At 52.4% G+C, this 18,115-nt stretch overlaps 2 protein-coding genes across 2 annotated transcripts in view; one reads left to right on the forward strand and one right to left on the reverse strand.

Annotated features, from left to right (window-relative positions):
• LOC309685849 (olfactory receptor 14J1-like) overlaps positions 1–9,789 on the reverse strand; it is a gene marked incomplete at both ends in the record, with an annotated part of 29,264 nt that extends 19,475 nt beyond the window's left edge. Inside the window, 2 exons of the mRNA XM_082501552.1 lie at positions 9,136–9,603; positions 9,783–9,789. Coding sequence (XP_082357678.1) covers positions 9,136–9,603; positions 9,783–9,789 — 475 coding nt within the window. The remainder of the gene's footprint in view (positions 1–9,135; positions 9,604–9,782) is intronic.
• Positions 969–1,898, forward strand: LOC309685872 (olfactory receptor 14A16-like; the record flags this gene model as incomplete). The annotated part of the gene is made up of 1 exon (XM_082501568.1): positions 969–1,898. One exon carries the CDS (start codon positions 969–971, stop codon positions 1,896–1,898), a length of 930 nt encoding a protein of 309 aa, XP_082357694.1.
• Positions 9,790–18,115: the final 8,326 nt, after the last annotated feature.

An 18,115-nucleotide genomic window follows, 5' to 3' on the forward strand; every position in this document is an offset into this window, starting at 1 on the left:
AAGGGAACAAGTCTGTGCTGTGGGATTTCTCCTCTCAGCTGCTGGGTGGGCAGTGGGAGGTGGGAATGGATTTCTCCTTTATGGAGAAGGCACAGAGACCCCCGTTCTCGATAGCACTTCCCTGAACCCCTCCTGAGCCCCCGCACACCCAGAGATGCCCCCGGGCAGCGCTGTGCTGCCAGGAGGGGTCTGCAGGGCAGAGCTGAACACACAGCAGGTGGGATGGGCTCTGGGGCACTGGCAGGGAGGAGACCCGGGGGCAGAGAAGCAGCTCCAGGCAGGGGCAGCTCCTGGCAGCCCAGACACAGGCAGGGACAGAGAGGGAGCTGCTGCCAGACATGCCCGGGCAGGGGGGATCCCGGCACCCCCTCCCACCCCCTGAACTTCAGACAACTTCTCGGCAGCAAGCCTCTGCTCTCCTCTCCCGCCCACCCCACAGCCACAGGGTCCATGGCCCGAGATGCCTTCTCGGCAGCTGCACCTCCAGTCCAGGAGAAGTGTTTTTGTCCTACAAATGATGCACAACACAAAAACAAGTGCCCTGCAGTGTCTCTGTCTGGAGACACTGTCACTGAAGAGAAGGATTCACTGCACGCCTGTCTGACTCCCTCTCCTAAATTCCTTTTTTCAGAGCACAGGCGCATTTCTCCTCGTTTCCCCACCCCTCTGTTGAACTCTCCATCTCAGGAGTTTGGGAGGGGTTGCGGGTCAGCTTCTCTTCTGCCTCTGACTCTGGGAGTCCTGCCCCAGAGGTGTCCTCATGGAAAGTAGGGGACGAAGTAGTATTTTACCGATAAGGGAGAGTGTCACTGAGTTTGTGGGGTTGGGAATGAGCTGGGTCATTCCTCATTCAGCTGTGGGAGGGGGATTTCTGTGAGGAATGGCATTGGGATTTCCTCAGAGAAGTCTCTCCCAGTTTATGACTGCCTTTTCCTCCTTGGACAGGTCCCCCTGCCCAGAGGCAGCAAATGTCCAACAGCAGCTCCATCACCCACTTCCTCCTCCTGGCTTTGGCAGAAACACGGGAGCTGCAGCTCTTGACCTTCGGGCTCTTCCTGGGCATCTACCTGGCTGCCCTCCTGGGAAACGGCCTCATCATCACCACCATCGCCTGCGACCACCACCTCCACACCCCCATGTACTTCTTCCTCCTCAACCTCTCCCTCATAGACCTGGGCTCCATCTCCACCACTCTCCCCAAAGCCATGGCCAATTCCCTCTGGAACACCCAGGATATCTCTTACTCTGGCTGTGCTGTCCAGCTCTTTTTTGTACTCTTTTTTATGTCAACAGAGTGTTCTCTCCTCACCATCATGGCCTATGACCGCTACATTGCCATCTGCCATCCCCTGCACTACGGGACCCTCCTGGGCAGCAGAGCTTGTGTCCGCATGGCAGCAGCTGCCTGGGCCAGTGGGTTCCTCAATTCTCTCCTGCACACGGCCAATACATTTTCACTCCCCCTCTGCCAGGGCAATGCCATGGACCAGTTCTTCTGTGAAATCCCCCACATCCTCAAGCTCTCCTGCTCAGACTCCTACCTCAGGGAAGTTGGGCTTATTGTGTTTGGTGTCTGTTTAGTGTTTGGGTGTTTTGTTTTCATTGTACTCTCCTATGTGCAGATCCTGAGGGCTGTGTTGAGGATCCCCTCTGAGCAGGGACGGCACAAAGCCTTTTCCACGTGCCTCCCTCACCTGGCCGTGGTCTCCCTCTTTATCAGCACTGGAACGTTTGCCCACCTGAAGCCCCCCTCCATCTCCTCCCCATCTCTGGACCTGGTGGTGGCAGTGTTGTACTCAGTGGTGCCTCCAGCAGTGAACCCCCTCATCTACAGCATGAGGAACCAGGAGCTCAAGGATGCCGTACGGAAACTGGCCCAATGGACGCTGTTTCACTGACAATGACCTGCTGCCCCTTCCATGCACATTGCCCAAGCCTTATCTTAAGCTGTGAGTCTGCTTTTTTCTCTCGTGATAATCCCGCTTATAGATAATTTTCTGAGTTTACACTGTTTGTCTTAAGGCTTGATCCTACTGTGTCTGACCCTTGCACAACAGTGTGTCAGGTGTGGCCTGACAGATAACAGCTCTTCAATAAAAGGGCACCTCCCAAGTGCAGTGCCTGAAGGATGGGCTGTTCCTCCAAAGTTCCTTCCAAGAACATGTTCAATGATTTGGTATTTTAATGAGTCTCCTCTCCTTAAGTTCTCAACGTTTTTGGAGCTAAGCTGATGGTATCATTGAGTTCCACTGCACCAAATATTCTGGATTGAAAAGCGCTCTTCCTTGTGCCCAATAGAAGGGGAAAAGTTCTGAAAATGAAGACTTCTGACACACTTATTACACTGAGGTCTTTTCTGCATGTTTCAACTTCTGCCTCACTTCATCATTCAGGGGCTGATGCCCACACAGAGGTTCCCACTGCCTCCCAGATTCCCAGGCATAGGTGAACACACGATGTGGGACTGGGAAGTGTGACCCCGGGCTGATGGGAGCAGTTGTGGAGCTGCGGCTGGTGGACAGGCAGGGTAGGGCAAAGCATCTGAGTGGAGACAACTGATTTCTCTCCCTCCGGGAGAAAAGGAAGCCTGGGCAATTGCACCCAAGCTGTCCAGCGCTGGAGGAGGATGGGCAAGGAGTGGGTGCGGATGTTGCAGAGTCTGCTTGGAGATGTTCCCGTAACCCAGACCCCTTCAAAAGAGCACGCCGTTCACTTTCTCTCTTTGCTTCCCTCTGTGAATGGAGAGAGCTCGTGACCTTAGCGTGTGACTCGCTGTGAGCCCATGTGAACCGAGTCCAGGGCAGGGAGTGCTTTGGTGTTCGTGGGATCCCAGTTTGGCACAAAAATGTGTTTTCCTTTGGTCTAAGGCTATCCACTGTGGAGAGTGGACTTCAGCGGAGGTAAGGTGGACTTAATGTACAACAGAGGAGTGTATTTTGCATTTTGTATATTGTATTTTTCTATTCAACCATGCCTTCCTTTGGGCTCGTTTTTGGGCTACAAAGAAAATTCTGTGTCTGGGTGCAGTTCATTCCCCAAGTGAAACAGGTGGAAACTGTTTCCAAAGGGCTGAAACCTGCAACTCCAGAGTGTAGCAGAGAAAGCTGAGATTTGAGGAAAGGTGCTGTAAGTCCCAGGTGGCTGATGAGACAAAGGCGGGGTTGGAGGTGAGGACAAAGGCTGCCCACAGAGTGTCTGACATACAGGGTCTTGACTGCCCTACACAGTCAGACTCTGTTTGGAGAGGTCCAGTTTCAGTGTCATTTGGAAATTGCTGATATCAATAGACAGAGAAATGAAGCAGACAAATAAAAAAAAAGTAAGAAAAATAAATCCTTTCTTCTTGTTATTTACTATTGAAACCTTTTCACTTCTGAAATTTCTCTAATTAACCACAGCAGAATTGTATAATAAGAAAATTATGCCCAGAGCCATTGCTCGTTATGGCATTTTGCATGTTAATGAGCCCTCTGGTGCCCAGTTCCTGAACTGCAGGTACTGAGGGTGGATTGAAGTGGTCTCTAGAGCAGTGCAAGTCAGCCTCCAAGGTTCTGAGGGCGTCAGCGGTCCCCACTGAGGGCCATCCCTGACTGTCCCTGAAGCAGAAAGCCAGAGGCACTGCTTCCAGTTGGAAATGAAATGTGAAAGTGTCTGTGAAAGCCCTTGCCGTGTCTCATCAAGCAGGATATTCAAGCGCTGACTCCCACACCTTGGCAATGGGGACTTCTTCCTTCAAGGGATGCTCAGGGCTCTTCCTGGGAGCAGTGAGATGAGGGGGTGTGTGTAGGAAACCTCTCGGGCTGTCTGGAGGGTGGGGGAGGAGGCAGCGAAGCAGTGTGTCTGTGAGGAACTGGAGTGCTCTCAGGGGCTCCAGTGGAAGAGTCCGCAGCCATAGTGGAAAGGACAAGGATTTCAGTTCTGTTGGGGGAGGGGGGGCATCCTGACCACAGGCTGTCCTACACTTTCCTCTGCCTGTTCCTGTTTCTCTGCAGATTTCAGCCACCACCCCTGCTTCCCCACCTCACTCCCACCCTGTGCTGGCCCAAGCTTTACTCATGACTCTCTGTCTTCACTAATTCTTCAAACACAAAGCCGTGTTTTTCTGAGCTTTTGCCAATGAGTTCCCCATAACCTGTGCAGCTTCTTCCAAAGCCCTCCTAATGCTCCTCTCTCTCCAGAGATGGAGCCACAAGAGGGAACCCCACCCCTGAGCCTTCCAGCCCGTCTGTACTGAGAACTATGTGCCCATCCATTGCAGCACCACAAACTGTTTCATTACTTCTACTGCACCTTTGCAGTGACTCCATCGCTGTCAATGGTAGAGGGCAGGGGCTGTGCGGCTGGGTAGCAGCTCCACAGGAAAAGCTCTGGTGGTCCTGGGGTTTCATTTGGTACAACAGGAGCCATCAGTAAAGACAGCCAACAGCATCCTTTGCTTCTCTTTTCATTCCCTGAAATCACAAGTGCTTCTCTTTTATTCTCCTTATACCCTCCCAAAAGAACAGCCCACCTGTGCTGGTTTGAGGTGAAACAGAACCCCTCTTCTTTGCAGCAACTTTACTTTGCAGCTGAGCCTCTTCAAACTAACTGAACTCTCTGAAATTAACAGCATATTGTGGTGACACTGTTCAGAGTGATAAAACCTGATTAGTTGTAATTTATGCCAAAGAATGGTCTGCAGAATTCTCTTTCTCATACTTATTGGTATAACCCCCAAGGCCAGCTGACTTGGTTCTTTGCCCCATTGGAATGTCAGAAGCAGAAGAGCATAGAGGAGTCGCACCTGTCGGGAGGAGGGGCCAGGACAGGTGACCCCAAACTGACCATCAGGGTAATCCATCCCATCTGCCTCATGCTCAGTATAAAAGCTGAGGGATCAAAGGGTCAGCTCTTTTCCTTTAGTGGCTGGTGTTCTGGGAGGACTCTGGTTGTTTGTTTGCCTGTGATGCCTATCTGTGCATTCCTGAATGCAGTTCCCATCCGTCCCAGAGTTGAGCCTGGGACTTTCCCCATGCCTGCTGTTGACGTGATTATCATCCTGGGAGCTTGATCCAGTTTAGTATGTATGTCATTATTTCTTTTTTATTTTATTATTAATATTGCATTAAAGTAGTTGACTTCCTGTTAAGTTCACAAGTCTCTTGCTCTCTCTTCTTCCCCTTCCTAGAGAGAGAGGTAGGGGATAGCATGTGTTGTTTGCTGCAGTGGCCAGTGTGGCCCAAAGCACGGTAAGAATAAGGAAACTGTACTGTTAGACTGAAGGCAGTCCTTGCTCCTGCACACGGAATTCCATCCACAAATAACTTGTGTTCATTTAATATTTGGTTGGCTGCCTCGAGGAATTGTCCCTGACACAACCTTGGCTCAACTCAAACAGCATTTTGTTTGGGAAGCCGTCTGAAGGAACAGCCTCATCCCAACTTTGTTCTGTGGTCTGTAAACTGAGGGACACTCTCTGCAGTTAAAGTGGAAGGTTTGTGGGTGATGGCGGTGACCATAATGACCCACCACGCAGCTTTTGGTCTGGCTCTCTGGATGCTCCGAACCAACAGAACTCTGAAGGGCAGTAAATCTGGAATTGGAGTTTACAGACAACACGATGAAAATGCTTTATCTGGTTGGAGCAGGAAAATTTCTGTGAGTGTTTGCCCCTGTAGAGGCAGTATGGGAAGTGCACAGCATCAAATAGACGGTGCAGCTTGAGTGGTGTGAGTAGAATGGTAGAATCTAAGACTTATAGGATAGTTTAGATATGAAAGGAAATTAAAGATCACCAAGTCCCACCCCCACTGCCCTGGGCAAGGACATGTCCCACTAGATCAGATTGCTCCAAGCCCCATGCAACCTGGCAATGAACACCTCCAGGGATGGGGCAGCCACAGCTTCTCTGGGCAACCCGGGCCAGGGGCTCACCACCCTCATGCGAATTTTTTTTTTCCAAATATCTATTCTAAATCTCCCCTCTTCCAGTTTGAAAACATCCCCCCTTGTCCTACCCCTACATTTTTTTAACGTGCTCTTTACCCTTGTGAAAAGTCCCTCCCCAGCTTTCCTGTAGTCCCCCTTCAGATACTGGAAGGCCGCTATATATGACTGACATAAAAACCCCAGCAGCTGTTATTCAAGAACACACCTACTTCCTGTACTTCTAAAAGGTGCTCTAGAGTTAAGACATTCTATATTACCATTTTTGATAATAATTTGATTTCTTCCTCTAAGGCTGTCATACTGTCTGCCTCTTCATTAACGGCTTTTTCTAATTCTCTTGGCACATTCGCAGTCGCCCTTTCTAGTTTTGCAGTCCCTCACTGTGGGATAAAATCTGTTACAGACAGGTGGAACTCAGTGCCACATTATCAAAGGCATTTGTGAAAGGCAGGTCCTGCTTGACTAACCTGATCTCCTTCTACAACGTGGTCACGCGCTCAGTGGATGAGGGAAAAGCTGTGGATGTTGTCTATCTGGACTTTAGTAAAGCCTTTGACACTGTTTCCCACAGCATTCTCCTGGAGAAACTGGCTGCTCATGGCTCGGATGGGCACACGCTTTGCTGGGTAAAAAACTGTCTGGAAGGCCGTGCGCAGAGAGTGGTGGTGAACGGAGTTAATTGCAGTTGGCGGGCGGTCAGGAGTGGTGTCCCCCAGGGCTCAGTACTGGGGCCAGTCCTGTTTAACGTCTTTATCAATGATCGGGATGAGGGGATGGAGCGCACCCTCAGTCAGTTTGCGGGTGACACCAAGCTGGGTGGGAGTGTTGATCTGCCTGAGGGTTGGGAGGCTCTGCAGAGGGATTCGGACAGACTGGACCCATGGGCCAAGGCAGACTGTAGGAGTTTCAATGAGGCCAAGTGCTGCGTCTCACACTTTGGCCACAACAACCCCCGCCAATGCTACAGGCTTGGGGAGGAGTGTCTGGAAAGCTGCTCACAGAGAGGGACCTCTGTTGTTGGTTGATAGCAGCTGAACATGAGCCAGCAGTGTGCCCAGGTGGCCAAGAAGCCCACCGGCATCGTGGCGTGTATCAGGACTAGTGTAGCCAGTAGGACCAGGGAGGTGATTTTCCCCCTGTACTGGGCACTGGGGAGGCCGCATCTTGAGTACTGTGTTCAGTTTTGGGGCCCTCACCACAAGAAGGACGTTGAGGCGCTGGAGCGTGTCCAGAGAAGGGCAACGAAACGGGTGAGGGGTCTGGAGCACATGTCTTATGAGGAGCAGCTGAGGGAACTGCGGTGGTTTAGCCTGGAGAAAAAGAGGCTGATTGGAGACCTTATCGCTCTCTAAACATATCTGAAAGGAGGTGGCAGAGAGGTGGGGGTCGACGTGTTCTGTCAGGTAACGGGTGTTAGAACAAGAAGAAATGGTTCAAGTTGAGCCAAGGGAAGTTTTGACTGGGTATCAGGAAGAATTTCTTTACTGAAAGGGTCATCAGGCATTGGAATGCGTTACCCAGGGCAGTGGTGGAGTCCCCATCCCTGCAGGTGTTTAAGGGTCGTGTAGATATAGTGCTGAGGGACATGGTTTAGTGGTGGGCTTGTCTGTGTTAGGTTAATGTTTGGACTATGTGATCTTACAGGTCTTCTCCAATCTAGGAAATTCTGTGATACTGTGATTCTGTGATGATGGCCCTGGGGCAACCTCTCCGGGGTGTCCAGTGAGCACAGGCACAGACCAGACCCTGCTCTGCTGGTCCATCATGTCTCTCGCAGGAGCCCGGCTGTGCCAGGACACTGCTATGTGCCCCCACCCTGCACACTCCCACACTTCAGCTCTTCCCTGAGGTATTCCTCTCTGGGGCACTTGCCAGCCCCGCCAGCCCACACCCTCCCTGAATCTGGACACCTCCTGCTCTCTCCCAGCACAGACCAGCAGAGCAGCCCCATTGAGACTGGTCCAGCCAGCCTTCATGCTGAGGAGATATCCACCCCAGGCAGCTTGCAGCCCCCCCTGCCAAACGTCCTTCCCAGGATGGCATGAGAGAATTGGCCCAGGGCACCCTCAGGAAGGTCCTTTGGCCCCACGGACAGGCAGCCTGCCCCGAGCTGCCCCACCGCAGGTAAGGGTTCCTCTTGCCATGGCTGCCCTGCACACACACGGTGCCCTGCACTTCTCCCGCCACAGCCCATCTCCCCTCAGAGCCTCTTCCCGAGAGAGCTCATCCGTGCTGGCCTGGCCAGCCGTTCCTGCACCCCTCCCCAGGCGTCCCACAGCCCCCGAGCTGGTGGTGCGGCTCTGCAGAGCCGGGGGCTGTGGTGCCCAGGGCCATGCTGGTCAGGCTGGGAGGCAGACCAAGCTCGGGTGGCTCCTGCCCCCTTCACCTCAGCACACAGACACGGCCCCTGCATCTATAGAGAAGTTCTCGGAGAAAGGATCTCAGACAAACAAGTCAGTGCAGGGTCCTTTATTTTGTTTAAACACACAGAGAGAGAGCAGCTCTATATTTACTGAAGGTCTCTGGCTCACAGAAGACAGGCAGATGCTGGTATAGAAATAGGATGAAGGATGGCTCTGTTTTTTTGTTGACAGCATTCATACAACCATGAAAAGCTAAAACCCAAAGAAACGAAAGGTTAAAACCTAGCCAAGAAAGTCTGGGCCTGTAATGAGTTACATTACGAGTGATATGTAGAAGGAAATGGGCAGTTCATTGCTGCTTCTGAGAAGAAACCAGTGATCCATTTCCTTAGGGCATCCTTGAGCTCCTGGTTCCTCATGCTATAGATGAGGGGGTTCACTGCTGGAGGTATCACTGAGTACAGAAAGGACACCAACAGGTTCAGGGAAGGGGAGGAGATGGAGAGGGGCTTCAGGTGGGAAAAAATGGCAGTGGTGAAAAACAGGGAGACCACAGTCAGGTGAGGGAGGCACGTGGAAAAGGCTTTGTGCCGTCCCTGCTCAGAGGGCATCGTCAGCACAGTCCGCAAGATTTTCACGTACGAAAAAAGAATGAAAGCAAAACAAATGAATCCTAGTAAGATGCTAACTACCAGAAGCCCAGCTTCCCTGAGGTAGTCTGAATGAGAGCAGGAGAGCTTGAGGATGTGGGGGATTTCACAGAAGAACTGTGCCAGGGCATTGCCCTGGCAGAGGGGCAGTGAGAATGTATTGGCCGTGTGCAGGAGAGAATAGAGAAACCCACTGGCCCAGGCAGCTGCTGCCATGCGGACACAAGCTCTGCTGCCCAGGAGGGTCCCGTAGTGCAGGGGTTGGCAGATGGCAATGTAGCGGTCATAGGCCATGACGGTGAGAAGATAAAACTCTGCTGAAATGAAAAAGACAAAGAAAAAGAGCTGGACAGCACATCCTGCATAGGAGATGGCCCTGGTGTTCCAGAGGGAATTGGCCATGGCTTTGGGAACAGTGGTAGAGATGGAGCCCAGGTCCAGAACAGAGAGGTTGAGGAGGAAGAAGTACATGGGGGTGTGGAGGCGGTGGTCGCAGGTGATGGCGGTGATGATGAGGCCATTTCCCAGGAGGGCAGCCAGGTAGATGCCCAGGAAGAGCCCGAAGGTCAAGAGCTGCAGCTCCCGTGTTTCTGCAAATGCCAGGAGGAGGAAGTGGGTGATGGAGCTGCTGTTGGATATTTGCTGTGTCTGGGCAGGGGGACCTGTCCAAGGAGGAAAAGGCAGTGACAAACTGGGAGAGACCTCTCTGAGGAAATCCCAATGCCATTCCTCACAGAAATCCCCCTCCCACAGCTGAATGAGGAATGACCCAGCTCATTCCCAACCCCACAAACTCAAAGACACCCTCCCTTATCAGGCAAAATACTGCTTTGACACCTACTTTCCATGAGGACACGTCTGGGGCAGGACTCCCAGAGTCAGAGGCAGAAGAGAAGCTGACCCGCACCCCCTCCCCAACTCCTTAGATGCAGAGTTCAATAGAGGGGTGGGGAAACGAGGAGAAATGCCTCTGTGCTCTGAAAAAAGGAAGCGAGGAGAGGGAGTCAGACAGGCGTGCAGTGAAGCCTTCTCCTCAGTGACAGTGTCTCCAGACAGAGACACTGCAGGGCACTTGCTTTTATGTTGTGCATCACTTATAGGACACACTCACTTCTCCTGGACTGGAGGTGCAGCTGCTGAGAAGGCATCTCGGGCTCTGGACCCTGTGGCTGTGGGGCGGGTGGGAGAGGAGAGCAGAGGCTTGCTGCGGAGAAGTTGTCTGAAGGTCAGGGGGTGGCGGGAGGTGCCAGGATCCCCCCTGCCTGGCCATGTCTCGCAGCAGCTCCCTCTCTGTCACTGCCTGTGTCTGGTCTGCCAGGAGCTGCCCCTGCCTGGAGCTGCTTCTCTGCCCCCGGGTCTCCTCCCTGCCAGTGCCCCAGAGCCCATCCCACCCGCTGTGTGCTCAGCTCTGCCCTGCAGACCCCTCCTGGCAGCACAGCGCTGCCCGGGGGCATCTCTGGGTGTGCGGGGGCTCAGGAGGGCTTCAGGGAAGTGCTATTGAGAACGGGGGTCTCTGTGCCTTCTCCACAAAGGAGAAATCCATTCCCACCTCCCACTGCCCACCCAGCAGCTGAGAGGAGAAATCCCACAGCACAGACTTGTTCCCTTTCAGGGGAAAGGTGCCTCGATGTCCTTTTTCAAAAGGACTCTGTGCAAATGTCCTGGGAGTGATGGGGATCCGGGAGCAGCCCTGACCCACACAGGTCCATCTCAGCAACAGAAGGCATCTGCCTTGCTGGCAGTCACTCCTTCCACCCACTGCTTCTCCCCACAGAAGCTCCATGGGAGCTCCCCGGGCAGGCGCAGAGCTGACCCTGGCAAAGTCCCTGCCCCGGCACACAGCCCCGGGGTGTAGGGACCCTGCTGGCAAGGACAGCCCTGCCCACCGCTGCCTGCACACCCCTACGCACACCTCCACAGCCATCCCCAGCAGAAGACAGCCCTCGGGCCCTGTCCCTCTCACCGGGCAGCAGGGAAGCCCTGCTCTGGAGCATATCTTCCTCCTGTACAGCACAGAAACTGAGAGAGTCCTCCTGACAGAGCCCAGCAGCTCTCAGATGGACCAGCTTGAGGAGATCCCTCCAGGAACTGGAGCTGCATTGCCCGGCACCCTGAGACTTACCACGCAGAGGGCGGTGATGATTTCTGCCCCAGTGAGCTCTCAGCACCCCCCACTCCCAACTGCCTTTAAGCTCTCTCTGCCTCGCAGGTCTCCCCTCTCTGCCTGCAGGCAGTGCCCCCAGCCCTGCTCCTGGGCAGAGCTGTCTCTCTGCAGTGCTGCCCGCTTGCCAGGAGCTCCCTCCATCCCAGAACCCTGGCCCAGCTCAGCAGCAGAGGACCAGCCCACGCTGGCACTGCCTCTGTCCCCTCTGGGCTCCCTGGAGGTGTCCCTGGGGCTCCAGGGGAACCGCCTGTGAAAAAAACTGATGCAATCTCTGATGTTCCCTCCCTCAGCTGCGCAGAGACACTTACTTCCAGCAGTATTATTTCTCGCAGCAGAAGAAGAGATGGCCCTCTCTTCTTGTCCCATTAATAGCACACACTGGGTGTTGGACTCGTAGTACCAGGATTCCTTATGGCAAGTCACCGCTTGCCTGGTGCCACAGCTCGGGGGGCTTCCGCACAAACCTGCAGCAATGATCTCAGCCAGGGGCACAGACAGGAGGAGCTGGAGCTGTTCCTGTGGCAGACAGAGCTGTGACATGGTGGCAGAGCTCAGTCCAGCTGGTCTTCAAGGACAGCCTCCTCCAAGCTCTGCTATAGTCCAGATCGCAATTCAATCTAACCTAATCTAATCTAGGAGAATCAAAGCCACTGTGTGGCCACTGCTGAGTTTCAGAGAGCAGGTGGAGCTATATCTGAGATTCTCTACATCCTCTTTGCCTCAGTCTGCCCCAGCAAGGTCTCCCAGAGCTCTGAGACTCGGGGCAGGAATCTGGAGGAACACCACCAGCAGTGGATTGTTCCCAAGTCACCTTAACTAAGACAATCCTTACCAGTCTATGGGACAGGAGGGGTGGCAGCTGAGGGAGATGACAGGGTAAGCCAATGTCCCAGCGTTTTCAATGATACTCCGTAATCATTGAAAGGCCATGGAGGTTGAGGGAAGGAACATAGAGGTACATAGACAGGCCAGAGGGATGGGCCAAAAGTAATATCATGATGTCCGATAAAGAGAACTCTGAAGTCCTGCCCTTGAGGTGCACTAACCTCATGCAATGACAGAGGGCAGGGGCGGTGTGGCTGGGTGGCAGCTTTGCGGGAAAGGCTCTGGTGGTCCTTCAGTTTCATTAGGCAAAACAGGAGCCAGGGGCAAAGAAGGCCAACAGCATCCTTTGCTTCTCGTTCCATTCCCTGAAATCTCGAGTGCTTCTCTTTTATTCTCCTAATACCCTCCCAAAAGAACAGCCCACCTGTGCTGGTTTGAGGTGAAACAGAACCCTTTTTCTGTTCAGTAATTTGACTTTGCAGCCAAGCCTCCTTGAACTAACTGAACTCTCTGAAATTTAATGCATATTGTCCATAAGCTGTTGGCTCACAGAGTGACAAAACCTGATTATCTATAATTGATGCCAAGGCATGGTATGCAGAGAGGCTCTTGCTTAGACTTTTTGCTATAACAACCAAGGGCAGCTCACTTTGTTATATGCCCCGTTGGAGGGTCGGAAGCGGTAAAGTGTAGAGGGGTTGCACCTTTGGATAGGATCAGAGAGGACAGGTGACCCAAAACTGACTAACTTATCTAAACTGACAAGTCCTTTCTCTCTCTCCCTCCTCTCCTTGGAAAGAGAGGTGAGGGAGAGCATCTGTCGTTTGTCGCAGTGGCCAGTCCGACCCAAACCGCAAGAAGGGTGAAGGAACTGCACTGTTGGACTGAAGGCAGTCCTTGCTCCTGCACACAGAATTCCAGCCACAAATAACTTCAGGTTCATTTAATATTTGGTTCGCTGTCTCGAGAAATTGTCCCTGACACACCCTTGGCTGGGCTCAAGCAGCATCTTGTCTGGGAAGCTCTCCTAACAAACAGCCTCATCCCAACTTCATTGCGTGGTCTGTAAACGGAGAGGCAAGCCCTGCAGTCAAAGTGGAAGGTTTGTGGGTGATGGTGGTGACTGAAATGACCCACAATGCACCTTTGGTGTGGCTTTCTGGGTGCTCAAAACCAATGGACCTCTGAAGGAAAGTCAATCTGGAATTGGAGCTTACAGAAAACACATTTAAAACTCTTTTCTACTGAGTCGCTTGGAGCAGCAAAATTCCTGTTAGTGTTTGCCTGTGTAAAGACTGTATGGGAAGTGCACAGCATAAAACAGACCATGCAGCTTGAGCTAAAATATGCGTTAAGGAGGAAAAGGATGTTACAAACTCAATAAGCAGGTGATTGAACCAGGGAAATGCCCTAGGAGATCCCACTGTCTTAAAGCAGCAGATCCCACTTCTCCAGCCTGTCAAGTTTACGTTAGTCATTGCAAAGTGAAAAAGGAAGCCGGTGCCATTGGAACCCTGTGGTGTGCCATGTATGATTCACAGGATCTCCTGAGAGAAATGGATGAGAAGGTAAAGAATGTGCAAAAAAAAAAATCTGTAAATTGAATGAGGAGGAATTTCCCAAAATAAAGACAATCATCATCTTAATCAAAATTTGAGAGGAAGATCTCAAGGTAAACAGACATAGACCCTGGTTACAAATCAAACAGCTGGACTTAGAAGTTGGACAAGCACAAGATTTAGAAACAGAACTAAAGGTTTTAGAAAATGAGCTACAGAATGCTGGAACAGCAGCTCAGCTTCCAGCAGAGTAACATATCATCACGAACAGAAGTCACAACCAATCTTGACCCAAGGTGGGAAAATGTCATCTTCCAACCAAGGCAATGAAAAGGATTAATGTGAAAAGACCCATCAGGTCAGCCTGCATAGTAAGGGAAAGCAATATTTATTATGCTGTAGATGCAGAAGGCAATAAGCATTGGATTTTGCCTCAGAATATTCAAGGAGAGTTTATTGAAGTTCATGCGTGAGCTCTGACAAACACTCTGAGCAGCGGGTGGGGGCCTAACTTGAAGAAGGATGTATATCTCTGGTGTAGGAACTGCCTTTCTTGTGCCATGACCCATGCAGACAACCCTGGATCAAAAGCCCAACTCCAGCAGCAACATATTGGAAGCCCACGGGCACAACTGCAGATCGATTTTGTGGGACCTCTGTAAGTGACAGCTTGAAACACCAAACACATCTTGGTAGTAGGAGATCCTTTTAGTATATAGACAGAAGCCCCCCCTTGCAAAACCAACATGATGGCCACCACTGTCAATCTGCTGTTTTAACTGCTCCACACCATAGAGTCTGATCTCAGCACTGACTTTATCACAAGAATTATGCATGAGCACTGCAAAGCTTAAACGTAAGATGTGCCACCCTGTCTCTGGCAACCCGTGGGGCAGAGGAGAGGGAAAAGCCAGTAACGGGGTTTGGATGTTGAAGGTGGGGTCCAGCAGAGATGAGGAGTCAAGGGAGTGGATGGGTAGAGATAGGCAAAGGTGAGACAAGTTCTGATCTTGATTGTGGGGCCACTACTGTTGTAGGAGCATGACTGGCTGGCAGCTGGCCCCAGCAATTTGGGGACAAGAGGTTTATCACAAAACCGCTCTTCCCAGCAGAGCCAAGATAGGGGCAGAGGGAAAGGGGAGTGGCAGGCCAAGGGGAGATGGCTGGCATGGTGATGATTCTGAGGGCACTTCCACAGCAGCAGCCTGGTTGGCCCTCAGGAGACATGCTGGCCAGCAGGCATTCTGAGGTCATCCAGCGCATCAGAGACCCCACCCAAGAGGAATTCCGTCCTTGGGGAGGGGAGGGGGTGAGGCAGGTGGAAGAGGCCCACCTGGGTTCTGATCCTGGGGGCACCTCTGTTACAGCAACCTGACCAACCATAGCAGACAGAAGGGCAGGCAGGGCTCATGGCCACCTGGCTCAGGACGAGCCCTGACACTGGGGCACTGACATCTTCTCCTTATCTCCAGGTTGAACATCCCCTCTTACACCCAACACTCATCTTTCATCCTCTTAATATGCACTATGGTGGAGATCCTATCTCAGCATTTTTTTTGACCTCCTCTAGGTTCTGACAGGCTGCAAGGAGGTCCCCCTAAGCCTTCTTTCTGCTCTTGACCTTCCTTGCAACCACTGGCTCAAGGCGAGCTTTGCCTTCCTAAAAACAATGACGTCAACAGAGATAAGTTTCTTCCTTGTAATGTCCTTGCTGTCACCTCCGGGCAGCTGCTTCATGGCCCCTGTCAGAGCCAGCCTCGTCCCTCTACTCACCCAGCCTCCCTGCCCCACAAATGCATTATCACCATGGGAAGACCCGTGGTGCACGAAGAGGTTTCTAGGTCAATCAAAACCACAGTCAGTGGAGAAAGGGAAACAAGGGTGGGCTCTTTGTGTGCTGTATTATGTTAGTGTAAGATATCTACCCATATAGACACACAGCAAAAACGGATCCTTCCAAGAGCTGGTCTGACACCTTCCATGTATCCAGAACCTGGCCCCAGGATCCCCTCGTCCCCCTGATCCCCCCAGGCACAGACAAGCACACGCTCACGCAAATGGCTCTCTCCAGCACAGAGTCACAGAACCATTGAGGTCAGGAGCCAGTCAGCGTCCACCTTCTCTGGGCTGCCCCTTCATGCTTCATTTTAGTCAGGACCTCCTTTCTCACCCATGCCAGGCTCCTGCCAGCTTTGACAGACTTCCTGTATGATGGGGTGGACTGTTCTGGAGCTGCAAGAGTTGATTCTTGACTAGCAAAGAGCTCTCTGCCCCCCTCTTCTCCGCATGGCACTATCCCATGGGATTCTTCTGATCAGGTCCCTCAGAAGGCCAAAGCCTGCTCTCCTGAACTCCTGCTCTTGGCCTTGTTCCCTTCTTTCAGGAGCCTCAACTCTACCTTCTCACCCCTGACTGTGACATCCCTGACAGTGGGAGATGGGAATATTTGTTTTCTCCACTCTGGAGCAGGCACGGAGACCCCAGTTCTTGTTAGCGTTTGTCTGAGCCTCTTCTTGTCCCCTTGACATGCAGAGATGTCCCTGGGCAGTGCCCTGCTGCCAGGAGGGATCTGCAGGGCAGAGCTGAGCACACAGCGGGAGGGATGGGGTCAGTGAGCACTGGCAGGGAGGAGATGTTGGGACAGAGAAACAGCTCCCGGCAGGGACAGCTCCAGGCAGCCCAGATGTGGGCAGGGAGTCGGAGGGACCTGCTCCCACAAACACCTTGGGAGAGGGGACTTGGGCACCCTCCCTGCCATCCCCTGCAGTGCAGACACCCACTCTGAAGGAACGCCCTGGTCTCCTCTTCCACCCAGCAGAGCCCAAAGTTACAGTTACTGCAGCGTACATATTATTCTCTTTAAATTTTAATACATGAAAAAGGAAGAGGAAAACACCCACGAGTACCCATTTTAAAGAAAAGATTGTTGTAAGAGTGTCACAGAACGACTGGCAGGAGGGGCGAGGATGGGGGGAATTTAATGTTTAAGGAATGAAAACGCGTTACAGGTCTTTCTGTTTCTGAGAAGTCCCATCCCCAAGTCTTTAATCACATTCAAATTTATCAAGACGGCAGATTACCAAACTGAAATATCATACTGGGTAATACGAAACCATTATGATCTCTGAGAAACAGGCACCTTTGACTAGATTTAAAAGAATTTAAGACTTCTCTAAGAACATTGCTTACATATATTCACCATAAATGTTCTACCGTAAAACTTCAGTACTGCCCTGATATGGTTAACTCGTAGTACCAGGGAAAAAAATACAGTTAGAAATGAATGATGAAATGGTGCTCAGTAGCACCTGAATGACAATTTCTTTGGTGTAGAAAAGAAGTCACATTAAAAAGAGATTCCAAATTGTCATTTAGATAGGGAGAAAACTCCTGTGCAAGATGGCTTTCAAGGGCCTGCGTAGATTATACCTCACAGATACACTCTTGATCCAAAATGTTGCTGGTGAGCAGTTTCTGCAACTGCCACAAAACCAGTTCTCCAATGCAGTGGAGTAAAACAAGTTGAAGACAACATTAAGTCGCCCAAACCACTTTTTCCTCAAATTGCCCATCCGTTCTGTTTCTGTCCCTTTCAGCGCTCTCCACCAGCTTTCAAAGACATCTGGCAAGTTTGTTCTTATAAGATATCCTCCCACATTTCCTCATCGTTTTACCTGGCTGAGCCCGGCGCGGCCTCTGCTCCCTCTCTGGCACGCAGCGCTGCCAGGCCTGACCGGTCACTATGGCCACGGGGACACGGCACGCCGCCCCCGCCCAGCCACGCCTCACATGCATTGTGACAAAAGGCCTGTCGCCGCCCCAGGCCGCTGCTGTCCCTGCTGTCCTGTGACCTGTCCCTGATGGGTCTCCTGTCCCCCCAAGTCTCTGGGGTCCCTCCTGTCCCCCAGGGGCCTTCATCACCCGGAGTCACCTCCCGGCAGCCCCTGGGCCAGTGCTGGTCCTCCCCACAGCCCTGTGCACATCCTGCCACCCCCTATGCCTCTCACCGCCTGCTGGCCCTCCTGTCACCCCCTGGGCTGTCACCCCCTGGGCTGTCACCCCCGCTGTCCCCTCCTCTCCGCAGCCAGCCGGGGCAGATGCAGCGGGCTTTGCCCTGGGGCACCCGACTGCCCACGCTGCAGGGCCAGCCAAGGCAGGGGACATCTCGGAACTCTGAGAGCACCTTGGGGCAGGGACGGAGAGTTCAGCCAAAGAGGCCAACGACCACCTCTGTTTATTTCCATAAACCAATGCACTTCCCAACCGCGGCACACACACAGTTGCTGCTTGAACTCTGCGGAGGAGGACGAAGGAGTCAGGAATGAACCGTCAAAATCAGGATGTGCCCCAGGAGTCCATTTCTTGCTCTCTCAATCACCACAGCTGCTGCTGACACAGCCCTAGCGCATGGAATCCTGCCTTGAATGACGAGGTCTAGCTCTGCTGGTTGATATGCTGAAGCTTGCAGACGTTTCTGGGAACACTGCTGATTTCTCAGCCTTCCTTCCTAGGAAAGATGCTGCAGCCCCTTAAATCAGCTTTGGGGCCCTTTGCTGGAAGTCCTTTAGGAGGTCAAGAGCTTCCTTGCACTGGGGAGCCGAGCACTGGACACAGTACTGCGGATGT

This window comes from Vanellus vanellus (genome assembly GCF_965231255.1).
Source record: "Vanellus vanellus genome assembly, contig: HAP1_SCAFFOLD_89, whole genome shotgun sequence".
Classification (NCBI taxonomy): domain Eukaryota; kingdom Metazoa; phylum Chordata; class Aves; order Charadriiformes; family Charadriidae; genus Vanellus; species Vanellus vanellus.